The sequence below is a fragment of the Lycium barbarum genome, chromosome 3 (assembly GCF_019175385.1).
Source record: "Lycium barbarum isolate Lr01 chromosome 3, ASM1917538v2, whole genome shotgun sequence".
In the NCBI taxonomy this organism is placed as follows: Eukaryota; Viridiplantae; Streptophyta; class Magnoliopsida; order Solanales; family Solanaceae; genus Lycium; species Lycium barbarum.
In genome coordinates, this window is record NC_083339.1 from 955,524 (window position 1) to 982,208 (window position 26,685).

At 34.9% G+C, this 26,685-nt stretch overlaps 2 protein-coding genes across 2 annotated transcripts; both read right to left on the reverse strand.

Annotated features, from left to right (window-relative positions):
• Positions 1–916: 916 nt before the first annotated feature.
• LOC132629847 (transcription initiation factor TFIID subunit 12) lies at positions 917–9,895 on the reverse strand. Its single transcript, XM_060345237.1, has 8 exons — positions 9,304–9,895; positions 5,510–5,674; positions 4,387–4,908; positions 2,803–2,877; positions 2,169–2,247; positions 2,028–2,092; positions 1,859–1,894; positions 917–1,480 (listed from the first exon to the last, which is right to left on the reverse strand). The coding sequence occupies exons 1-8, from the start codon at positions 9,799–9,801 to the stop codon at positions 1,349–1,351; spliced, it is 1,572 nt and encodes a 523-aa protein (XP_060201220.1). The 5' UTR covers positions 9,802–9,895; the 3' UTR covers positions 917–1,348.
• Positions 9,896–13,860: 3,965 nt separating this feature from the next.
• On the reverse strand, positions 13,861–19,618 carry LOC132629848 (uncharacterized). Its single transcript, XM_060345238.1, has 11 exons — positions 19,225–19,618; positions 18,679–18,773; positions 18,375–18,432; positions 17,012–17,206; positions 16,606–16,682; positions 16,388–16,470; positions 16,253–16,304; positions 15,571–15,639; positions 15,397–15,483; positions 15,185–15,249; positions 13,861–14,091 (listed from the first exon to the last, which is right to left on the reverse strand). The coding sequence occupies exons 1-11, from the start codon at positions 19,367–19,369 to the stop codon at positions 13,971–13,973; spliced, it is 1,047 nt and encodes a 348-aa protein (XP_060201221.1). The 5' UTR covers positions 19,370–19,618; the 3' UTR covers positions 13,861–13,970.
• Between the last annotated feature and the right edge of the window lie 7,067 nt (positions 19,619–26,685).

The window sequence follows — 26,685 nt, forward strand, 5'->3', positions numbered from 1 at the left end:
ATCTCTAGATTTAATTTAATATATTAAATTTGATTTTGACAAATATGTTGATCCAAAAACATGATTTCGGACCCAATTGACATCTTTTACATGTTCTTGGAATTTTAGGCTTCTTATCCAAGAGTACATTCAAGAATACCGTAATGAAAAGATTATAGGAGTTTATCATTAGGTATTTGGCCAAATAGAATCATCCATTTCCTATAGAACCTACCACTAAATTACCCCTAAAGACTAGATAAAGCTAAATGGAGCGAAGATTTTCTTTTCATGAAAACTATTTTCCCCACAACGTTTATGAACAAAGATTCAAGCACAATAAATGATGTAATCACATAGACGATATACAAATCGTGGTCAAAGTTTGACTCTAATTGATTGGCTAACAACAAGTTTGGCTACAACGAAAGCTTATCAAGTGCAAAGGAAAGAGCCTTCACCACTTACGTCGCCCGCAAGAAAATACTCTAGCAAAAGTAAATAACCTAATTAACTGCAAGTTGAATAAACTATGAGCATAATAAGATCTCAGTGGTTATTGCTAGGAATGACGTCCTAACTTCTACAAAAAGTAAGTGACAATCAAAGTCGTAGGTTCACGCCACCAATAATTGTCAACTTCTCCAAAGTCCTAACTTACAGTCCACACAATAAACAAATAAAACTTTAAAGGAAGGTAAGACCCCAAAGCAACAAATGACAGGACGTGATCGTTGTTGGTATTTGATCGACTTAACAATGAGAATAAGTTAAAGAAATTATTTTACTATCACAAAGTTGTTGGCCCTAAATTATTGCACGTTATATCACATGTATTTGACCTGGAAATTAAATGAAACTACCGTCAATAATCCATTCAATAATTTCTCATGCACATGGATGATGCAACATGCAAGTGACTTTTCAACACCAAACAAAACTGAATAATAAGTGTTATTTTTAAAATACAAGTGATTTATCGACAATTGAGTCAATATTACATGAGTGTTTACCTTCGTTTAATCTACTAGATCGGTTTAATCTACTAGATCGAAAGATAAAATCTCACATAGGTCAATACATATTTAGCAGGATCGAACAAATGGATGTGTATTATCTTGTCTAAAATATTTACATGTGAGAAATATCACCATAAGGCATGACAATCTACAAAATCATCCCACATTTTCCCCATTTGAAGCTCAAAGTAAATAGGTAGTAGATTTTCAAATCTTTTCTCAATACTCGTTAGGGTGTTGAATTTGAGATTGCAGTAAAAAGATTTAATCCAAATTTCACTGTGCAGTACTGCAGTAAGTAAAAAATTCATTAGATCACAATTTCCTGCTTTTTGTTTTCACCACAGCTTTCATGTCTTGGCATTAGGAGGGGAACCCAAAATGTTAGCAGCACCCTTTGCCAAATGGCTTTTCATATTCCCACCAGCTTGTCCTGAGCCCTTTGCATTTGTCATCTCGGCAGCTAGAGCCGATTTCTTTATCTGCCAAAAGAACAACGACCGATCAGCAAATAATAGCAACCAAAAACCTACATTGCTCGGACTCTTCAAAAATGCCGTTGGCTACGTGTCTGATCCTCCAAAAGTAGTGCCTTCTTGGAAGATCCAACGCGGGTGTGGCAGCATGTTAGTTGAGTCCGAGAAACATAGCCAGAAACCACAATATTTAACAATTAACATATACATGTAAATCCCCACGTTGTGGGATTTCACTGGGTTGTTGTTGTTGTAACATATACACTTGAAATGGAAATGTAAAAACAACCAATCAAAATCAAACACCTCACTTTCGTTTTGGGCTATGAACATACATAGGAACTTTTGTCGAACAAAGACGGGAAAGTAGAAGTTTTAACTTACTGCTGCAATTCTCTCCTTGTGGATGTCACTTGTAAACTGAGAAACCAAAATTGAAACAATCAGATAACCAGAAGAGATTTGAATAAATATTACATCACAAGAAAGTAACTTCCCGATAAAATCTAAATATGTATTGATGCTTTTAGGATAAAGGAATAGTTGAACTCACCGGCTTCTTGTAGGTCCTAATCTCGTCGCCACCAAATCCTGGGAGGGTCATGTTCCAATTCCTTTCTGAATCAAGGAAACTAAATTAACTTAGGTACTGCATATATCGTTGGACCAGTCAGGAATAGAAGGTGTAACTTACCAAGATGCAGAAGGATGTCCTTTGCTTCTAAAGTATTGGATTTTCGATGCTTGGCTAATGAACAGCCAAATGTGGTAATCTGGTCAAGCACAAACACAGTCGTCAAGGACCCATCCATAAATTACTTGGGCTGAAATGGCTGGGCTGGGCTAAAAAGCAGGTCATAACCGAACCCGCCCACTTCTTACAGAGTATTAATTTCTTTGTTTGTTCTTTTATAATTTTCTAAGTACCTAATACAACTATTTTTTTTTTCTCTATTATAGGTATACATAACATATAAATTTAAAAAAAATGTCTTTTTATAATATTTTGGCAAGGTCTCTATGGATGAATTTGGGCTACATTTAGATGGGCTAAAATGGGTTATGCTAAAATGGACTGAGCTAACAAATGGGCGGGTCAAACTTGAACGGGTTGGACCGATCATGTTCTCTATGGGCTAATTTTGCCAACCCTAAAATTATCTATGAAAACGAACAAGCTAGCTTTATCCTATCAAAGCAAGGCCAAAACTTCAACCCCGCTAGAGTACTTCCGAGAATCAAAGCAAGTCCCAACCTATGAGATTGTGGGGTAAGATTTCAGATTGAAAGTAATGTTTCACTGTGAAACAACTAGAATACGAACTTACAGATTCCACAAATTCCTCTGCAATATCAACGAGGATGTCTTCAACTTCAGCATCCAATTTCTCTGATGGATCAATCTGTAAAGGACAGTGCAGGTCAAGCAAATGGATCATCAAGGCAAAGAGAATAAACAGATTCCTGATACCAAAATCAAATAGCAGGAGAGACAAAGAAGACAAAATGCTAAAGATATTTCGCTTACTTTCCAAGTTGACTATGAATGACAAAGCTGCTACTATTATATTTATACACCTCAGAATTAAACATGATTGCCCTCCTTTTCTTTCCTGGCTTATCCACATTAGGAAGTTATTTGGGCCAAAACAGAAACTCTTACCGAAACATCAACCAGTGGTATTTTTATTCAAATAGTAAAACATAAGTTAAATATAAACTATTTTTGAAAGCAGAGGAACAAATCTGACCCTTTTCCCTTTAATTAAATTCACATTGCTTGTACTTTAATAAAAAAAAATCATTAATGATAAATTTAAAATCGATTTTTTCACATCCGTCAACCAAAAAGGGTATATATGAGCCATTTGTGTAACAGCAGGGGGTATAAACAGGCCACTTTTTTACCGGAGGGTATATTTGCTCTAAATCATATAGTAGTACTGATAAGAAAACCAACAACAACTACACCTCATTCCCAAGTCCAAACGCTGATAAGAAAATCAAACGAGAAATATGCAAATTCGTAATTTATGGTGGAAACCTGGACGGCCCTCATCCTTTGACAAGCAAAAAATACCATGCAGGAAATTAACGTTGTGAAGTGAACCAGCTATGAGCTACATGCCGACATAGTGAAGACAGTAAGCCTGAACATATGTTCTCTCTAAATTCCATCAATATATACAGGAGTAGTTGAATACTTACAAAAAAATGGGAGAAAATGACAAAAAAAAAGGTTCCTTATGTTTGAGAGTAGGTTCAAAATAGTCCCTTAAGTATGCATTTAACAGTTTTGGTCCTTTAAGTTCGCCAAAAGTTACACTTCTAGTCTTCGTTAACTATTTAACAATTTATGTTCGTTAAATTTGATGGAAACAGTGAGGGAAAAAAAGATTTACCAATAAACATCAAGAAAGGCTCATCAAATCCTAAAATATGCAACACAAAACCACTAGACACTAAAAAAATATTAAAATAGCAGAAATTATGCCTCAAAAAGTTGGTTGCATCAACCTCTAGAAATAAATCAAAAGTAGCAAAAACTACAAAAGTAGTACCTCTAACTGTGTGTTCCCACTAACTTTTTTTTTTCTTTCATAGTTCTCGTCAAATCTACTGGACAGAGTTTGGTAAATATTTGACAGATACCAAAAGCATTAACTTTTGGCAAACTTAACGGGCCAAAACTGTTAAATGCATACTTAAGGGACTATTTTGAACCTACCCTCAAACATAAGGGACCATTTTTGTCATTTTCTCGGAATAAGTTCAAGAAAAGGACTTTTTTTTAAACTAAGAAAAAGGACCTTTTTTTTTTTAAACTAAGCAAAAAGGACAATCTAAATCAGGTAGATCATGAAATATTCTCAGAAATGCGGTGACGACAAGTTTAGCATGTGCACGCTAACCTGGGTCACAATCTCCTGGATGCTTCTCTTGCTTAGAATCCTATTACAAGGATCCCCCACCTCTAAAGTGGTAGCAGCTTTACTAGGAGGTCCTGGCTGGACCGCAGTGGATTGCATCAATGCATGAGATGACGAAGGTCTCTGGATTCCTAATCCCGGGCCCCGGCCAAGTGCTTGATTAGATAATGATTGTTGAATCCTAGACGGAGGCATCTGTGGGCCCAAATGATCATGGGACTGACTTGAGGTTGAAGGCTGTGACTGTTGGGCAGAGGATGTGGTAGTAGTAACAGTATGCTGCTGATGTGGCGAATGAATATGGGACCTATTTTGATGCAAAGATTGAGGACTAATTTGAGGTCTCAATGAGGGCGTCGTCGGCAAAGGAGGCTTCCCCGGTCCTCCTGACGATAACCATGGCTGATTCAGGGACCTTGGACTTTGAGAGGTAGTTGTAGTATGTGATTGGGATGAAGGAAAACCCACTGACTGAACTCTCAACATGCCATGGCCTTGAAAATTCTGCAATGGTAAACAACCAAATAACCTCAATATTTCACAGCTACCTGAACTTAAATTGTAAAAAGGAGAGAAATCAGGTGAGCAGTTTGGTCCTTTAAGTCTGCCAAAAATGAGCACTTTTGGTCTCTGCCAAATATTTACAAAACTCTGATTGTTAAATTTAACTGGAACTACGGAAAAAACAATTAACCAGAAACACCAGAAATTTCATCAAAATTTTAGAAACCGCAACATTAAAAAAAAAAACTACACCTGCCACTCAAAAATAGAATATAAATTAACTTACACCCTGGAAAGTTGCACCAGACTCTTGAAATAGACCAAAAATTATAATATAAACTACAAATATGTACTTCAATGTGAGTTCCCGTTAAATGTTTTCTATTTTTACAGTTCCATTAAATTTTGACAATTAGAGTTTGATAAATATTTGACTGAGACCAAAAGTGCTTACTTTTGTCAAACTTAAAGGACCAAAACTGCTCAGTTGATACTCAAGGGACTATTTTGAACCTACTACCAAAGATAAGGGACCATTTTGTCATTTTCTCGTAAAAAGGAAGTACAAAGAAATGATTCTCTCTCGTAAAGAATTACTAACCTGTGTAGCAGCAGACTGACTACTGATGCTCGTCTGAGGTCTAAGAGAAGAGGGAACAGGCCTCAAGTGCTGAGGAGGAACCCCTGCGGGTCCACGCATTGGTGAAGTTGAACCAAGCGATCCCATCATTCCCATCCCATGCATTCCTTGTATAGGTTGTCTTACCTACAGACAACAAGAATCAGTTAATATACAACAATAACAACAACATACCCAGTTGAATCAGTTAATATCCAATACAAAATGTAAATCAAGAAGCCAGGGGCGTGAATGCAGACAAAAATTCGAAGTACCGAAATTCCTAACTCAAAGAACCATGTTCATAATACAAAGATACAAAATCGCCTAACATTCGTGAATTGCGTCTCAGTGTTCTATATAAGATACAATAATGAATACTAAATGAAGCAACTTGAATCACTATATGTCTGGTCTTACTACTTAGTACTCCCTCAGGTCATTTTCGGTCGTTTGAAGTTTTGGCATACCCAGTAAGAAAATCATTTAATAGCACCAATCATTAGGGATATTTGACCAAAATACATTTATTTCTTTCTTATATGAGTAATGATGACTATATGCCTTGGAACTTATTAAAAGAATATGACTATGCCTTTGAGTAGTAAGGGTGGAATTGAAAAAAAAAATTGTACTGTTTGGCCATTACTTGCAAATATTGATTTGAGTGGAGTTTAATTTGAAGATGAACTTGTGTTTAGATATCATTTGAAATGAATGTGGGGGAAAACAAAACATTTTGGGCCAAGCTTGAAACCTTGAGAGTTCCCCAACAGTTAAGATTTTACTCAAATAATGTTAATGCTTACTTTTTCGACTTCAAATAGCCAAGTTCAACTTGAAGTTGAGAAACTATTACAATTTGTAAACCAAAAACACGTATCTGCAAATATTTTTTCAAATATTCCAAATATTGTGATGTCCAAACAGCTCCGTAATGCCTTCTTAATTTTCTAAAGTGATGGTTAAAGTGACACATAGAAAGGACCAGACTGTGAAAAACAAATTCCTCAATCCCAACTCAATATATATATACATAATTTTCAAATATCATGGCAATTATCCCCATCGCAGTTATGTTAAGCTCTTTGCCCTGGTACTGACTGCGGTACTTTGTATTATGCTTCTGAAATTAAAAGTAGGTGAACAACAGAGATTGAACCCTCAACGGTAGAATACTAGAATCACAATCCATTGCCTTGAACTAATTGGTCTACATCCGCCCTTACGTCCTACACATGTTAAAGACTCGATATTGATTCTCTATTACCCAATAATATGGAAATATTAATAATATGGTGAAAGCAAATTGTTTGAATTCTAGCCGTCGCATGGTACTCATCTATCTTATTTTTTAACAGCAACATTCGAGCTAAGCTTGCACGCACCTCAACTATTTTTTTCTCCTATAACCGTAGTGTTTACCAGCTTGCGAGCACTTGGACTCATTCCACGGGATACTATATTGGGTAAAATTCGTAGAACAACAGACGAATGCCGTGGTAACACGTGTCAGCAGGTGTGACTCAGACACAGGTCAGCATACAAGGCCTCCGGAGGAGACCTAACAGATCCGAAGACATTAAAGGACCCGGATACTCGTTGAAATAAGTTGACACCGGTTGGTAGGCAACGGTCAATGGTTAAAAATAGACCTTGCACCTTCCACGGGACATTAATGAGCTTTATTGTCCTCTTTATTATTTATCATTATGGTGGCATTAATTCGTATTATTACCAGGCACAATTCATGGAATGTGTACCCCTTATCCAAAGTATAAATAGGACTTATCATTTCATTTTAAAGGACACGATATTCAAGAGATATATACAGCTGAAATACTCAATAATCACTTTGTTATTACTTTTCATTTACATCTGGCTGAATTGGCACCGCAACTCATAGTCAGCCCGGAGACACCAGCTCAAATCTTAAACACGGCCCAGGCTCTTCTTAACTCTTTTCTTTTCCGTTTATATTAATCTTAACTGCATATTACATTGCTTTTTTTGGTCACTTTGGTCCACGTGTCCTTGACCACGAACACAAATTCAACTAAACCGATTTCCAGTAAACAGATACCTGCCACCTCCCACCAACATCGGCAACAGTATGAGGTAACTATGTCCACCTAGGCTAGTATAGATGGGACGAAATCACCTGCTGTTTCTTTTGTCATGAACCTGAGACACACACCTCAACTATTTAAGAGCTTTTCTGCTTTTGCTGGGGATTCGGAACAGCATTCCATGGTCTTCATATCTGCTTATCTACTGCTAGGATACTACCCTGGATGCTCCTCTAATCTTCTTTCAGTAAATTTACAGCCTTCAGCTTTCAAGTTTAAATATTAAATGATCTTCAGAAACCTACCCCTAGCAGATTAGTTTATAAATTAGGATAAAATTGCAAACTTTTTACTTGTTCAAGAACCAAAAACAATCTAGCATGCAAGAATTGGCACAGAAAATTGTAACTTTATACCTGTGAAATAGTTGAACTGGGCCCACCAAATTGGTGCCCAAAAGGAGGCAGTTTCAATGAGGAAAATGAACTACTAGGGTGATGAGCTGGCACACTCATGGCCATACCACTAAGCTATTCACACTCATCAGTTTCGGTGGGCACCCGTGTCGACACGACGTGGGTGTGGGTGTGGGATCCGTACCCAATTTGGTCAAACGATTTTAGGTACTATGACCAAAATTGATAGGGAAATTTGAGACAGACGATGATTTCTGAAATCACAACAAAGCTAGGGCTATTGCAATAGCCATGCTACACCTCTATATCATTTTCAATAGCCATGTTACACCTCTATATCATTTTCAATAGCCATGTTACACCAAAAAATAGTAAGTAGATGCATCTATACTTAAAAATAATTACAGGTTCAAACTTGCTCTAAAAAATTTGTGCATTCTTTTCCTTATAAATAATCCACTCTGGGCATATTTTTATAACTCTACTTTTAGATATTTGAATTACTTTTACCCGAATCCCAGCCCCCGTATCCATACCTGGATCCGTATCCCCGAATCATAAAACTTAGATCATGAAGGATCCGACCCCTAGATCCGCACCCAAGTAACTTAGCCATACCAGCTCTAGGGTTTTGCATAGTAACCGTAGAAGAACTCGAAATCGAAGACGACGACGAAGAAGATGAAGATGAGTGAGGGGGAGGTGGTGGTGGTGGAGGAGGTAAGGAAAAGTGTTGAAATGGTGAAGGTTGTTGCCATGGCCTGTTATTATTAAAGGTTTGGGGTTGTCTTGTTGTTTGAGGGTTTTGTGAAGTCCTAAAGGATTTTGCTGTTGAGCTGACGTGGCGGCGGCGGTGATGGCACAACCCACCCAATGCCCCCACCCACCACCCCCGTACCCCCACTCCCCACCCCATCCCACCTCCATATTGTTTTGCTAGATTACATTATAGTAAATGTTTCTGGGATAATATTCGTTTGCTTACTTGCCAAACACTAGAAAATAAGTTTAAAAAATTCCACTTGTTTTCCAAGAAAACATTTTCTAGAAAACCAAACACACCCTTTAGGCTACTACGCTGCGTGCTCCTCTAATCTTTTACTGTAAAGTAGGCTAAAATTGCAAACTTTTTGCTGTTCAAGAACCAAAAACAATCTAGTAGGCAAGAATTAACACAGAAAATTGCCATTTAATACCTGTGAGGTAGTTTAAATTTACTAAAATAAACTCAGCTTTAAACTAAACACCCAAATTCAAGAAACTGAAGAAAAAAATGCTTAAGCTTTAATACCTGCGAGGTAGTAGTTGAGGTGGGCTGCCCAAAAGAAGGCTGCGTTAACGACGAAAAAGAACTAGATGGATGATGAGCTGGCACACCCATAGCCATACCACCACCACCTCTAGGGTTCTGCACAGAAACCGAGGTAGAAGAAGAAGAAGATGATGATGAAGAGTGAGGTGGGGGTGGTGGTGGGGGTGGGGGTAAAGAGAAGTGTTGAAATGGTGAAGGTTGTTGTTGTTGTTGCTGTTGTTGTTGTTGTTGCCATGGTCTGTTGTTGTTATTAAATGTTTGAGGTTGTCTTGTTGTTGTTTGTTGAGGGTTTTGTAAAGTGGGGTTTTGTTGTTGAGCTGTAGTAGTGGGTTTAGTAGGGTTTAGGGTTACTGGTTGTGATGATGTAGTGGTTGTTGTAGAAGATGGTGGTGGTTGAGGTTGTTGTTGTTGTTGTTCAGGTGGTTGTGGAGTGGATGGTGTTGAATTTGTGGGTGGTGGTTGACTCTGTTGCTCCATTGGAATTGGAATAAAAATGATTTCTAGATTTACTATACTTATGATTGATTAGTTGAGAGGTTTTTGGGGGAATGATTTATACTATATGGTGGGCGATATTATACACTCTTTGTCATTAAGTTTTGCTTTATTAACCGTGGTATCTGCGTTCTGTGTATCTCCCATTTGGCCATGAAAATTAAATTTTTTTTTTTTTTTTTTTTGAAAATTAAATATTTTAATTTTTTTTTTTTGAAATTTTAAAGTTGGAGTTGACGATGGAGTTGTGTGTGGTTATAGATTTTGCAAAGAATATTTGATTGTTTGAATGTATTGAAAAAATTGAAAATAAGTTTTTAGTGTTATTCAAATTCAGGATCAAATGATGATTTTCAAATAAAGTAAAATAATTTCCGAAAAGAAAAAAGGTGAGAAAACTTCATGGCCAAACGTGTCCTTAGTACACCTATTTGTTATTTTCAACTAGAACATATTTGAGTAATTTTGTCCATCAAAATTTACATATGAGAAAAAATTATCATTATTTTTGCTTTTTAATGTTCTCACCAATACAACTACAACAACACCAACATATCCGGTATAATTTCACAAGTGAAGTCTAGAGAAAGTAGAGTGTACACAGACTAATACAAGTATCTCAACTATTTTATTGAATACTCGTTCGTTACTCGATACTTACTACCTCCTGTCAGCACAATTGCCGAATAATTAGAATCTCAATTACTTCGTTGACTACTTATTCTTTTTCACCGGTACAAGCATTGATATTTTGTAGAGCAATATAGCAGAAGAAAAGTAAATCGGGGAAACCTTCTGCTAGCCCAAGATCGTTAACTAAGATCGGAAGGTTCAACTAAAGAAGAGGAAGCTTTGGAAAGGAAGTGTTTCCTTGAATTGCTTTAAAGTGGGTTGTGTTGGGTTAACTCGGCTTGATTACAAATGACTAAGGCCACCCCTATTTATACTTGTGTAGGGATGGTTCTAGAAATTATTCTAGATACATCTACAAGAAAAATCTAGTAAACTTTATCTTCTACCACTACTCTAGAATATCTAGATTTTTCTTTAAGATAATTATACTAGACTATTCTAGATCTCTTACTAAATATCTAGGATTTTTTGCACCTCCAAAAAATCAACTTTATTTCTTCATACTCCCCCTTAAAGTGATTTTTTGGAAACTACCCCGAGCTTATTGCAGAAGAACTCAGACGAAGCTTTTAGGTGTGTCTTGGTGAAGATCTCAGACATACTTTCCTGTCTCCTCTTGCTTCTTCAAATGACGAAGGTTTTCCGCCATTAATTGGGCCTGCAAAGAAGCATGAATACGTCTTGATAAAATTTTCATCTCTGTTACGGCCAGACTTGATAATATTTCTTTTTGGCCTTTGCGAACCACATGAATCATCTTCATGTTGAGTTTCACATTCTTGAGTTTCCAGACTCCCCCTTTCTCTTAGCTCCTTGACAATTGCATTATTTGGAGAAGCACCTGAGTCGGTGATGATCTAACCATTAATTTCCTGCGAAGACTCAGCATTACTGTAGGATCCACCACCAGATTCCCTTTTCAGCTCCTCAATGAACTGTTTGTCAGCTACAGAGCATTCGAGAACCACATTATCTGTCTCTCCATATGAAATTGAGCCTTCAAGGTCAACCTCTTCATTTATTTGACTGTCAGCTTCTCTATCTGCTTCCAGTATTTGATCTGAGTTAGTGATTGACTCTGATATGGCAGATAATTGACCAGAGACTTCAACTTCCACTACAACTCCCTCAATGCTTTCTCCGGAATGGTCACCGTTGCCATATATAGTTTCAGACACTTTATTCTTAGGTTTTACTTCAATACCCTCGACGTCCATACTTTTATTACCAGTTTCAGGTTCTGCTTCGTTGATTTCCTCGGTAGCAGCTACCACGTCACTAGTCTGAACGTCTTTGGAATCTTCTTGCTTTTTGTTGATGACACCAATGCCTTCTTTCTCCACGTGATAGACCGTATTATCTCTGGAATCCATGATCCAGTCTCTTCCGAAATTGAAAGGAAGCTAGGGCATTTACTACTCGAGCCTCAGCTACGAAGCACCCTCCCCAGTCCTCTTCTTCTTCAGCAGCTTTCTCAACTTGAGCCATGTTGCTCTCTTTGGCTCGACAATAGCTTTTTATGTGTCCTATTTTGCTGCACCGATAGCATTTGGGAGGCTTCTTACCGTGATTTCTTCTTTCCTGGTGAGCTTGAACCACCTGAGGAGCAAGAGTGCAGCCTATCTCTTGCTTTTCCTTTAAAATTCCTCTTATCGGCTACAAGAGCATTTCCTTCACCTTCTTTGACAGATGCACCAGCCAACTGTTTGGCTAATAACTCCTATGATGATAACAAATTTTCAAATTCCTCCGAGGATGGTTGTTGAGCCCATCCTTGAATTGATGTAACAAAAGGAATATATTCTGACTTCAAACCACAAATTACAATTCTTCTCATTCGTGCTTCAGAAATAGCCTCATCCAGATTTAATAGAGATATTTCAGAACATAAGTTTTTAATCTTTAAGAAGTTCTCGGCAATAGAAAGATTACCTTGAATAGTGTTAGCCAATTCATTCTCCAAAATCTGTAGCCGCGCTTCATCCTTCTTATTGAACAAACGATCAAGGGTCCTCCAAATTTCATGAGTTGATTTGCACCTTATAATATGATCAAACAAGTTATGAGAGATAGACCTCTTCAGGATGAACTCCGCCTTCGCATTAATTTGCTTCCACTTCTTGTATGCGCTGCTATTTTCCGGTCCGTCAATAGGAGGACTTGTGTAACTACCATTAACAACATCCCACAAATCCTCTCCCACAAGGTATGACTCTATACATGTCTTCCATACCTTGTAATTGGACTGATTCAACAACTCCATCCCCAGTCCATTAATAAGGCCGCTCAAATCCATTTAGAGAAACCAGTTGAATCTACCACTAACCCGATCTTAAAATAAAATCCAGAAGCCAACATATGAATATGGCTCTGATACCATGTAGAGAAATATAGCAGAAGAAAAGTAAATGAGGAAAACCTTCTGCTAGCCCAAGATTGTTAACTAAGATCGGAAGATTCAACTAAAGAAGAGGAAGCTTTGGAAAGGAAGTGTTTACTTGAATTGCTTTGAAGTGGGTTGTGTTAGGTTAACTTGGCTTGATTATAAATGACTAAGGTCACCCCTATTTATACTTGTGTAGGGATGATTCTAGAAATTATTCTAGATACATCTGCAAGAAAAATCTAGTAAACTTTATCTTCTACCACTACTCTAGAATATTTAGATTTTTCTTTAAGATAATTATACTAAACTATTCTAGATCCTTTACTAAAAATCTAGGATTTTTTTGTACCTCCAAAAAATAAACTTTATTTCTTCACATATTTTACATTACTAACAATATGACATTGATCCTAAAATACGATGGTGGGTATAACTATGCCATGAACGACCAACATCGTACTATAGAATTAGATAAGTTTATTCAAGTGGTTTTTACTTTTTTGGACCTCCTAAAACGACACACTAGTTCATAATTGTTCCAAGGGATCAAAATAACCAATTCTTTGGCCAAAGATTTCCAAAAACATTAAGCTACATCAAAGTTGACAAGGTATAACCAACTCATAATGAATAAAGAATATATAGGAATGCTATGAATGATCCAATATCATCATTAAAATGTGTTTCGAGATATGTTGAGCTTCACTATATATATTGAAAAAGGATTGATTCATATAGAATGAAAATTCAATGAAACGACATTTTAATTTGAGAGATAGTTGATATATCTTTCTTACGACGGAGCGACACAATTTGAATTAGTACCAAACAATAGAATCTCGTAAGGATTGAATGGTCCTATCCATCCCACCACAACATTTGGTGGAATTATTTTGGCACTTAATTTGCATATTACTTACATGCCAAAAGTAGTGTCCGTTAATTTCTTAAATTATGGGCTCAATCAATCCCTTCATATAAATAAAGTGAATGTCTTTCTGGAGTTTCAAGGAGATATGGGGAAAAAGAAGCTCCAATTGTATAGAAGTTCTATAATTCCAGAGTTTCTCTTGTATGGTTAAATAATGTGTTGATACATGTAATACAACTGAATCTTGATTTATACAACTACTCATGAAGCAGTAACATCATGTCTATGATCAGCCTGCTCTTCATCTTCATTAAGAAGTTTGTATCTTTGATCATCAGCATTTGCTTCTTCAATAGCAGATGCACTAACAGGCTCTTTCTCCCTGTTGATGAACAAACAAGTAGTATTGTATAGCTACTCATAAAATAAAAAAACTATTAATAGATCAAAAATCCAAAGCTACTATTGTTAGATAAGTTGCTCAAACTCTCCAAAAATCTTGCTGCATCCGTTTGGGATCTTCCAAAAATGCACTACTTTTCCGAGGATCCGACATGCACCCGTCATCATTTTTGACGAGTCTGAGCAGACATAGATTGTTAGAGTACAATGTTTCACTTTCTCCAATGCTTTTGACCAATTATGATGCACTCATGAAACTTTTCAACAATGACTAACAACCAAAGACAGAGCTAGGGGGCGCATTTACCAAATATCCATCCGCTAGAAAATTACACTATATATAGAAGGTCAAATTTATTGTTATGTGTATATATACGTCGAATTCGCTTGGCTTCTTCGTATGTTTACTTATCCTCTTAGTGAAATTTCTGGTACCGCCATTTATAGCAACCCAATAATTTCTTTTAGTTACAAAAGATAGTTTAGATTGGCCAGTAGAATGATCGGACGACGTGTTTCCGTGCACTCTCCAGCCTCCAACAATAGCAGGTAAAGGCTACTGTGATAAAGTCCAGAACTCGTAAACTACTTTTGTCTTAAATAAACTAACATTCTCTAATTGTTTTTTTTTTTTTTAAAGGTAACAATGGTAGTCAGACTAGTTTCCGCACACCTTGACTACTCCACGGGTACTTGCTACCTCCTGCCAGAAAGGCAGCAGGTAACTATACCCACCAAGGCTTAGATATATGGAAAAAAATCAACTAGCATATTTGTCTTTCTTGGGATCTGGACCTTGATCTCTGAGGTTTCATTGCTCGGTCACACCCTTGGGTGCGATGTTCTAATTTGTTCTTCATGAAAATTAGTTTGATCAGTGAACTTGATGGCTTCTTTGTCCATGTTCTAATTCTGAATTGGGCAAACGTGTTCTACAAAAAGTTAACTTGGAGTATAATCGCTTTCGTATGAATTTTGCGATCAGTGTGTCATTAACATCATCCCTGTTTAATATGATAGCACCAGAGTGTATAGTAATTCATGAGATAACAGATTCAAAGAGAATGACTTACATTTTCGAGTATATGATCAACCCAGTAACCACAAGTGCAAAGGCTACAAAGTACAGCCATTCAACCTGCAATTTTCAATTATAAGTATCAGCACAGGATGCATGATGAAAATTGGCACGTCTACAATATGGATCAAGTAAAATAGAGACACGCTCTTGAATGGCGGAAGCCGTCAACATTCATTGAATAGGGAAAAAAATGGATAAAAGTACCTTTTGCTTGTAGAAAAAGGTTCTAATTACAACTGCCCACACATCAGATGTGAGAAGAGATAGATTAAACAACGTTGATCCGCTCATCTGCATTTGAATTACCCTTCTGTTATGGTAATCAAATCTATTGCAATAGAATTAGTATTTGATGGAGCTATGAAAAGTAAGCTTTACTTTGAGAAGAAAGGGAACAAAGGTGTAGAACATAAAGCTTGCCACTGCATAGCCACAGAAAGCTAAAATCTGAAAGAAAAAGAAAAGGAACAATGTCAGATTGACTAATATGATTCTTTATCTTTTATGTTGAAGAATTAAGGCATTTCTTTACACTGCTTAACTTAATAGATAAGGAGATCAAGAAATATGACCCAAATAATTTCCAGTATTCCCCATTCTACCTATTACCGGATTTGGTTATGTATGAACACTTATGCCTTCGCAAATTGTGCACACTTAATGTTTAATAAGTAGCACAAAATGTAAACTTATGAAAACTATCAAGCTAAATTGAGTTGATTGAAACTTATGAAAACTGCATAACTCTGTTTACGTATGTCTTTTTGATAAATTAATTTTCATTTTTTGATTGTTTAAGTCTTGAATCACTATTTCAGACCGAATACAGCATGAGAAGTATGTGTGGGAGGAATATGAAAACTAGAAAAACACTTATCGTATGTTTCTGTAGGTAAAGGCTTGGACAGAAGAACAGAATTAACTAAAAGGTTAAAGGATATAAACTTGACAATAATAGCTCTGGTCTTCATGAAGATACTCTTCTATAGAAGAAACATAAAAAGGGACCAAAAACTATTTTAGAGGAGCGAAATAAGAAAATGACTCTTAAGTCACTTACAAGCTCAGGAGACCACTCGACTGATTCCAAACTCTTCCTTTCCAAGATTGGTCTGAGAGAAAGTTAAGTCGTTAATCCACGTCAATATTCCTCTGTGTTGGAAATGACAAAAACAGTTTTAGGTAGAAAGGATACATCTCAATTATAGTAACAAGCAAGCCGAAAAGACCAATCATGGAAACCACTTCGATACGATCTTTCTTTTTCACACAAAACTCCTGCACCAAAGCTAATCAAAGTTAAAACATATCATAAGTTTATCTATAACCAAAGATACTCATGCTATATTTAGGGTAGCTACCCGATAGAAGGGAGACATTTGGAAAAATATGAAGAAACAATATAATACCAACCTCACCAACATTGCTCATTGAGAAGAAAAATGTCCCTATTATGACAAATATATCACCAAGAAGAGGCTTGGAACCACCTGCAATTGAAAATGGTCGAAACATAAGGAAACTAAGCAATTTCCTTAATTAGGCCTCGTCCGGCCCAGTCCCCTCCCTGTTCCCCCCAACCCACCCCCCCTTGGGCCAGGTATTAACCGGATCGGGCTGGACACAGGCCGACTGGAGGCTTGCTTCCTGCCTAGGAGTGGCAATTAGCTTCTCTCTGCCTCCCACCCTTTCTGTTCCTCTCAACATAGAAGTCTTTTAGAGAACTCAAGGAAAGATGGGAAGTTGAAAAAATTTATCAAAGATGAGAAACCTTTTTCATTTAGGACTTAAATAAACCGTTTTAGGAAACAGAAAGTACCGCTTCCACCACCCGCCTTAGCATCTGATAAAAGCACAAGTCCAAGACCACCTAAACATACTGCTGCACCAAAGAATTGCCATGAAGAATATCGTGTGCCCAAAAATAGCCACGTCAAAATTATCACCCAAGCTATTGTCCAGCAATCCAGTATGGTGACACTGGTGATCGATGAATACTGATATGCTTTATTTACTGCAATATATTCAACGGAAGTTAATTTCATATCCTGGATAATTATGACTACATTAAAGTTCTAGACGTCCTAGTTCTCATTATGTACACAAATTAAACATATTGAACAGAAGATTGCAAACTACGTAAATTAAGGTTCTTTAGAGAGGGAAAGAGAAAAACAAAGAGGCATGTATTATAAATCTTGACAAGCGTTTTAAGAGACATGAATGTAATAGGTAGAGGTCAAACTTCTGTATCAGTTGGACTTTGCACCAAAGATATGAAATTCCAGATGCTAGATCTTAGCTTAAGAGGGTGACTAGATCTACTGTTATTTCGCTTTTTTCTTTTTCTTTTTGTTCTTATTTTCTAGTTCCTATTCGAACTGGCCAAAGCTCGTAGAACTCCTCTTAGTTCCCAAGTAAAAATAGGTTATTTACTCATAAAACTCCTCTTAGCCCCAATCATCCAAATGTCTTTGCATCATGAATTCTTGTCTTTTTTTATTTACACGATGTCCTGTTCTCAAGTATGCTATTACTTCGAACTAATGTATCTGGTAAATTATCTACGAATGGATTAAAAAAGGTAGGCTTTGGGAAATATATAAAAGGGAACACCTGAATAAGCTGGAACTTGCCTATTCTCAAAGTTCTTACTACAAAACTTTGATCTAACACTTAATTTGCAGTTAAGTAGAGTATTAGCATCAGTTAGCTGACATGCACTGAAAAAGCTGAAGTTTCTCCAAAACTAAGTTCCAAACCTCAAATTTCATAAACAAAAGGAAATTTGAGGATATCTATTGCATAAATAGATGGCACTTCACTTCAACGTCCAACGGGTTATGGAAATTTTCAACGTTGCAAACGGGATTAAGGGGTCGTTTTGCTTGTTGGTTAGGACTTAGGAAGTGAATTATTCATGTATTAGACTAGCATAACTAGTACCTAGTTTGGTAACATTTTAGTTGCTATACATAAAATTCAGTTCATGTATAATTATGCACGGTAGAGGATGGAATAACTAATACATGAAACTAATCCCTATATTTCTAATACCTGTATAACTCTAACCAGAAACCAAACATCCCCTAATGGTTCAAGAGTTCATTTAGTGCACGGCTAGCTTTAGATTAATATGTGCAAAGCAGAGAAAATGTTCATTGAGTGGATAACTGCCTTACCAAGAAAATTTCCCTGGACATCAGCTAAACCTAAAAGGGCATACCAATACCAAGGAACCTGCAAGCTCAAGACAACATTCAATTGGTAACCATAATGTAAAATTTAAAACCAATTTCCCTAAACAAAATCATACTCATAAACTATTCGTTATCGGTACATTGTTTGAGGAAATACTCAAAACAACATTCAACAAAATCCATAACTATAAGCATAAGAATGAACAAATTTTAATGAGTTGTTCACAAATTTGTTTTCTTAGTTAGGTAGCTATGTCAAAATGATTCTTGAATAGTAAGACAATACCTGTAATTTCTGCCTCCGGTAAATCATGATGCCTCCATACACCAAAGCTATAGCTGTGTAAGATAAGAATGACAGGGAAAGTGGAGTATTTGCACCTACAAGTTCATACAAAAAACTACCAATTATCAAAATGTTTCTCAGCTATCAAGATTCTTTAATAAACAAATCCCCATTTAGCCTAACATCATAAATCACAACAATTCAAATCCTCCAACCAAAAACAAGTAAATGCACTTACACAGTACAAACCAATAACCAAACTGCTTCTAATCTATCAAGATTCTTTAAAAAAGAAAACCCCATTTAACCACAACAATTCAAATCCTACAACCAAAAACAAGTAAATGCACTTACACAATACAAACCAACAATCAAAATGCTTCTAAGTTCTAATCTATCAAGATTCTTTAATAAACAAAACCCCATTTAGCTTAACAAAATCAATCACAATAATTCAAATTCTCCAACAGAAAACAAGCAAATTACAACCCCTCCCCCCCCCCCCCCCTCCCACAACCCCTTCAAGTCAAAAAAATTAAAACTTACCAAGATTTGCCACTAGAGAAGAAGTGAAACTCATAAGGGCCATAACAAAAGACACTACTTGACCCAAAAACAAAGGGTAAAAAGTCTTCACTACGCTTTCATAACTACTCCACCAGCTACTGCTATCCATAGCTAAAACTACCATAAAAATGTAAACTTTCCAGAATTGACAGAAAAAAATTAATTAATAGAAGCTAGAGTTAAAAAGAACTTCTACAATGGATAAAACAGATGAAAAAAGCACTAAAGAAAGATCTTTGATGTAAAAATGGAGTCTTTTTTTAGTCTATAATATTATCGGAGTTACTGTCTTATCACAGATCTCAGCTGATGTTTGAAGAAAAAAAAAAGTCTCCTTTTTGTGGGTACTGACCAGAAAATAATACTATTTCATAAAATATATAAAAATAATATTAGTAACAGAGTTAGTACTAAGAAGTGGATATTACTATTATATAAGAAAGAAAGAGAGAAATGGCATACCAATGGCGGGAGTTATCCACCATTCTACCTAACGGTCAGAGCAGGTTCATATTGTTAAAAAGACTTTCCTAATTATCAGTGCTTACATATGTCGGGTTGCATGCATGTTTATCTATCTCGGATTCGAGCCTTAGATAAGATAAAATTCGAGCCTTAGATAAGATAAGTACTGAAAGTTATTTTATAAATAAGCAGTTACGTATTTAGTTAAAAGTGTTTAATGGGTTTTTAGAAGTAAATGTAATATTGGAATTAATATAAAATATAAGAAATAGAAGAGTAAAGTTGTTGGTCAAATCAAAATAGCTTTTAAATCAAAAAAAGATAAGTTGGGATTGAGTAACTTCTTAATTTTGGCTTATTTTAAGCACTTTTTAACTTAATTTAAGTTGTTTTCTATTTTTACCAAACACCTAAATAAATTAAAAATGGCTTATAAGATGATTTGACCAACTTATAAGCCAATCCAAACGGGCTCTAAGTTGATGAATGTATTGGTTTAAAGTTACTATATTTATAAATTGGATCTTTTCGTGTGCGTTAGAGTTACTGTCTTACTATCTCCGTATATTTTTATATTGTCAAAGTGGTTGGAGCAATGGTAAAGTCTCCCTGTGATATATACAGGTTAGGGGTTCGAGTCGTGAAAGCAGTCACTAAATGCTTGCATTAAAATAAATTGTCTACATCACACCCCATAGGGTGCATCTTTTCTCCAAACCCTGATAACTAGAAATGTTTTGTGTACCGGGCTGCCTTTTCTTACGATCAGCAAAACACAAGATAAAAATCAATTAATCAACAAGGCTAATTGCTTATCCCTCTTCAACTTGTTTTGCGCATTTAAGTATGCGTTTTTATATAAAAAATTATGTGAGATTGTCGGGTTCAAGATTTATGTAAGCACGCGGGTGTATACAATTACCGAAGATTTAACTCATATAGCAATCTGTATTAATGCTCAGGCCAAAAAAAAAAACATTTTTATTACCTAATTTGCACTTTGAAAAGAATATGACTACACATTACTAAATTTTAGGGTATTCATGGCCTATCTGTCCTCCTTTTTGGGGAACTTTCATAAATATATGATATGTGAGAGTTAATTATATAATATACAACTAATTTAGATATTACAAATTATGCAACTTAATGCTAAAAATAAGGAGATTATTGTTATGAATCAAAAGCTAAAAATAAGGAGATACCCTATATTAGTGATAACGTAATTAAATGCATATAAAAACACAATAATTGCTTACCTAAAAAAGTTCCAGCACAATCTATTTACAAGCTAATTCATGAATTTTAACAACAACAACAACAACATACCTGGTTGAATCCCACAATGTGGGGTTTGGAGAGGGTAAAGTGTACGCAGACCTTACTCCCACCTTGAAAGGTGGGGAGGCTATTTTCGAAAGACCCTCGGCTCAAAAAAAAAACAAGGAAAACAAGGGAAAAGAGTCAGATACGGACAAGCATATCAAAACAATGCGAAAATGAGAAATAGCAAGAGCAAGGAAGTCATGATAAAATAGCAAAAATAGACAAGACCCAATATATAGAAGCAGGGTAAAAATACTCCTAATACGAGATAGGAAACCTCGCGGCGCCCTACTAGCCCTCCACCCTGATACTCAACCTCCACCCCCTCCTATCACTGGTCATGTCCTCGGTAAGCTGAATTAGCGTCATGTCCTGCCGAATCACCTCTCCCCAGAACTTATTTGGCCTATCCCTCCTTCTCTTCAGGCCCACCACTGCCATCCTCTCACACCTCCTCACTGGCACATCAGCGCATCTCCGCTGCACATGGCCGAACCACCTCAACCTCCCTTCCCGCATCTTATCCACCATAGCGGTCATACCCACCTTATCCCGAATCGCTTCATTCCGAATCCTATCTCTCTTGGTATGCCCGCACATCCATCTCAGCATCCGCATCTCAGCTACCTTCATCTTCTGGACGTGAGCTTTCTTAACTGGCCAGCATTCCGTCCTATACAACATAGTCAGTCTAACAAAAAAATGGTTAATTCATGAACAAGTATATACACACACACACACATACATATATACAGTCAAAATTCTCTATAGTTTCCATTCGTTATAACAACATTTCACTATAACGACCTGATTTTCTCCGGAACCGATTTTTCATGTTATATTTTACTTCTCTATAACAACATTCTGCCTATAACAACAATGACATCCATTATAGCAGTACACTCTTTGTAAAATTACCTCTCTATAACAGCCATAGTCAAATAGCGTGTAATAATATTTTGTAAGAAATATATTATGAGACAACAAAAGTGTCGATGAAGAGCCTCAACCTACTGCTACTCGGAGATAGAAGAGTCAAATGTTAAGCACTTAGACAGCCTTCAAGGGAAAGCTATTCAATTTCCTTTTGCTGAAAGTTTGGACAAATTTTTCGTCAGTTCAAGCGTTATATTATCACTAAGAGACTAGAATTTATGAAACAGCCTATAATTTTAGAGTTCTTATGTCAAATTTGAAATATCTAAACTCTCAATTATTTTAAAATGCATATGTTCCATATATTTTAATTCTTTATCTGTGTGGTACAACTAGTTATGGATTTAGTAGTAATTTATTAGTCTTTTCAATTTTTAATTTATGAGATATGAAAATCAATTGAGATTTTAAAATTTACAAGTATATTGTTTTCGTTTATAACATAAAAAGTACAAAAAGTTAATTGTTTGCGTACTTTTATTTATAACAGCTAAATGAGATCTAAATATCAAATGTCAATATACATGCATAACAGCACTTCATTATAGTAGCCATGAAATTTCCGGACAAACGCTGTCACTATAGATAGGTTTGACTGTATTATTCCATCTATATATTGTAGATTGTAGATTGTATATTATTTACTATATATGTTCTTGTAGAGTAGAATTGGTTGACACGTAAAATAATATATTCATATATTAGGTATATTGTAATATTATATACTATATACACAAAAGGTATCATTATATTATATACTATATATATAATATACAAACTTAAATATACTAATTTCTACTATTATATCCAAAAATATTTGGTTATCATCTTTTCAGTTAAATTTGTCAATTTGAATATACCATATATTTTTTAGGTATATTTTCATGTACTTTTCTTATACCATACATCATATCTTTTCATGTACTTTTCTTAATATTAATATATTCAAATAATTTTTTAATCACAAAAATTTAATTGCATCAGTCATCAAATAAAAATAAAAAAATAAAAAAAATAAAGAGGAGGGAATATGGGATTTGAAGTTGATTTTATTTATTTGGAAAATTACATTCTCTCTTATGTCCTTTTCATAATTTTATTTTTGGTTGGGCGTGGGGTGGGGGTGGGGGCGAGGCAGTAAAAAGTGGATGCATTAATGTGAGTAACTCCTAAAATTAAGTATTATTGATATTTTAGGGATGTAAAAAGTTGTATTTTTGTAATTAAAAAGTTAAAATTTTGAATAAGTTGTATTTATGTAAATTTTTGAAAGTAATTGTAATCTTTTTAATTACTATTTCAAAAGTTGTATTTGTGTGACTTTCCCGTTTTTTGTTTCTTCTTTTCTTACCTTTTTCTTTTCAGATCTGTCACAAGTTTATTGATGGGTCAATTGCCTTTTGTCCCTATCTTGTGTTGGTTTTAATTTTTGTCCTTCAAATGGGTTGGTCCTTAATTTTTGCACTTCAAAATCGAACTTATGCCTAGAGAGGCATAAGTTACGCATCATAATATTTACAAATCATGTCAACGTCTTTAAAAGAACTTATGTCCCGCTAGGCATAAGTTCGATTTTGAAGGACAAAATTAAATACTAGCCCATTTGAAGGGCAAAAATTAAAGACTAGTCCATTTGAAGGACAAACCATGCAATTATTATCGGGCAATTCGCAGTAATGCCCTTGTTTTGGAGTGGTCTTAAATTTTTTGCCATCAAAATGAAAGTGTTTAACTTTTACCCTTCACCTAAAACCTCAAGGTTCTAGGTTCGAACCCCTGCTCAGGCAAAAAAAAAAAAAAATCGTTAGGCAGAGGTAACTACAAACTCTGCCCCATTGGGCATAGTTTGCCTGCAACATTCTACCTTAAGACAGAGTTTTGCAGTCAAACTATTCCTTAGCAAACTCTACTTAAGGTACCTTGCAAAACTTTGCCTGCGAAACTCTGCCTTAAGGCAAAATTTTACCTTCAGGTAGAATTCTGTCTCAAAATTCTGCTTTAAGGCAGAGTTTCGCAGGCAAAACTTTGTCTTGTGAATTCAAGTTCTACTTAGCGAATTTTTTTAAATTTTTTTATTGAGCGGGGGTTCAAACCCAGAACCTAGAAATTTTAGGCGAATGGCCAAAATTAAAGACCAACAATGAGGGACAAAAATTTAAAGACCAATTCATTTGAAGGGCACTCCGCACAAAAAAAGTATTTTTTCACAGATTGTCCTTCATTTGAGGTGGTCTTTAATTTTTGTCCTTCAAATTGGTGGTCTTTAAGTTTTTCCCTTCGTCTAATACCCGAGGTTGTGGGTTTGAATCCCAGTTCAGGAAAAAAAAAAAGATCACAAGGCAGAATTCTGCCCATGCAAATTCTGCCTTAAGGCCCAAATTCTGCCTTGCATAGGTAGAGGCAGAATTTGGGCCTTAAGGATAAAAGTTAGGGGAAGTTACATAAATACAAATAAATAAGTAAAATATTTCGTAATCTACAATTATTAACTAAATGACATAATCTACAATATATACTCTATAGTTAGGGTATACATATGATTTTATACCATAAATAAAATTATGTTGCTATGAATAAAAGACTAATAATAAGAAGTTTCATATATTAGTGATAACCAAATTAAATACATATGAGAACACATTAATTACTTTTCTAAACATCTCAATATACTCAGCTAGGATTTTAATCCATAAAATAGTATACTACTGTTTATACGATATATATTATACAATTCCTTGAACAAGTATATATATTCTTGTACTTATATATTACGTGTATTTCACTATTATATAATATTATTTATATATATATATATATATATATATATATATATTAACTAGTAAATACTATATATAATATAATTTCTTATGTACAGTAAACAAAAAGTATATATATATATATATATATATATATATTAACTAGTAAATACTATATATAATATAATTTCTTATGTACAGTAAACAAAAAGTATATATATATATATATATATATATATATATATATATATATATATATATATATATATATTAACTAGTAAATACTATATATAAAATAATTTCTTATGTACAGTAAACAAAAAGTTTATATATATATATAGACACACACACACATATCACATACATTATTGTATATATTAAGCACATATTGTTTGTTATATTAAATATATACAAATATAAATTTAATTGAGTTAATTTTCCTATTTTAATGGAAGAGAAAGAAAAAAATTGAATAATTAATATGTGATGGCAGAAAGGAAGCCAAGTTTTATGGGATGGGGTAACAATTATTAATTAAGACCCTATTTTAGTGGCAATCCATAAGTAATTATTTTATTCTTTCTATATATTGTATATTTTATATGTTATTGTAGAGTACAATTGGTTGACACATACAGTAATATATCCATATATTAGGAATATCGTAGTATTATATACTATATACACAAATAATAATATTATATTATATACTATATATAATATACAAACTTAAATATACTAATTTCTACCATTATATTCACAAATATTTTGTTATTATCTTTTCAGTAAAATATACCAATTTGAATATAAATATACTTTTTAAGTTATAATTTCATGTACATTTCTTATACCATATCTTTTCATGTACTTTTCTTAATATTAATATATTCAAACAATTTCTTTTAGTCACAAAAAAATAATTGAATCATCATCAAGTGAAATTAAAAAATGAAGAATAAAAAGGAGGAAATGAAAGAAAAAAAGACTTTTTAAAACGGTAGATGGAATATGGAATTTGAAGTTGATTTGTTATGTTTATTTGGAAAGTTACATTCTAATGATTTGAAAGAAAGCGAAAGCAAAAAGTGGATATGCATTAATGGTAGTAACTCCTAAAATTAAGTATTATTAGTATTTTAGGAATGTAAAAAGTTGTATTTTTGTAATTAAGAAGTTAAAATTTTGAATAAGTTGTATTTATGTAATTTTTTAAAATTAGTTGTAATCTTTTTAATTACCATTTGAAAAAGTTGTATTTGTGTGACTTTCCCTAAAAGTTAAAGATCACCAATTTGTGAGATAAAGATTAAAGACCATCTCCAGCAAAAGACAATCCTGCAAATTTCCCATTATTGGCAATTTGCAGGATTGCCCTTCGCTGGGGGTGGTCTTTAATTTTTACCCCTCAAAATGGTGGTCTTTAAACAAGCAGAATTTGGCTTGCACAGGCAGGATTTCTGCCCGTGCAAATTCTGCCTTAAGGCATAAATTCTACCTTCAGGCAGAATTTGCATGGGCAGAAATTTTGTCTGTGCAGCCCAAATTCTGCCTTAAGGCAGATTTTGGCTGGGTAGATTTGCAAAATTCTGCCTTGCGGATTTTTTTTTTTAACTGAGCTGGGGTTCGAACCCACAACCTTGGGGTGTTAGGCGAGAGATAAAATTTAAAGACCACCAATTTGAAGGACAAAAATTAAAGACCACTCCAAATATAGGGCAATCCACGCAAAAAAAAATTTATCCACGGCAGACTTTGATCAGGGCCCAATGTTTATAACCCAACTCCAAAGGGCTTTTAGCCCATTAGATAGCCCACTTAGCTACCAAACAAAACAAAAAGGAGAAAGAGAGTTCCACCATCAGATATCCTATTTCTCTTCATTAATTAGTTTCAAAAAACCTTTGGGGAGAAGACAACTAAGTCTTGTAGATGCATTGGCACTATGCCTGTCAACCGG

Bases quoted from the DNA above. Each gene is read 5' to 3' on its own strand.
- LOC132629848 (XM_060345238.1), bottom strand. From the start codon at position 19,369: ATGGTAGTTTTAGCTATGGATAGCAGTAGCTGGTGGAGTAGTTATGAA. The intron at 15,640-16,252 runs GTAAGTGACTTA...TTTTTCTTTCAG, and splicing joins TCGAGTGGTCTCCTGAGCTT to ATTTTAGCTTTCTGTGGCTA. The intron at 15,484-15,570 runs GTAAAGCTTACT...ATTCAAATGCAG, and splicing joins TTGTTCCCTTTCTTCTCAAA to ATGAGCGGATCAACGTTGTT.
- LOC132629847 (XM_060345237.1), bottom strand. From the start codon at position 9,801: ATGGAGCAACAGAGTCAACCACCACCCACAAATTCAACACCATCCACT. The intron at 2,093-2,168 runs GTAAGTTACACC...TCCTTGATTCAG, and splicing joins GGACATCCTTCTGCATCTTG to AAAGGAATTGGAACATGACC. The intron at 1,895-2,027 runs GTGAGTTCAACT...TTGGTTTCTCAG, and splicing joins TTAGGACCTACAAGAAGCCG to TTTACAAGTGACATCCACAA.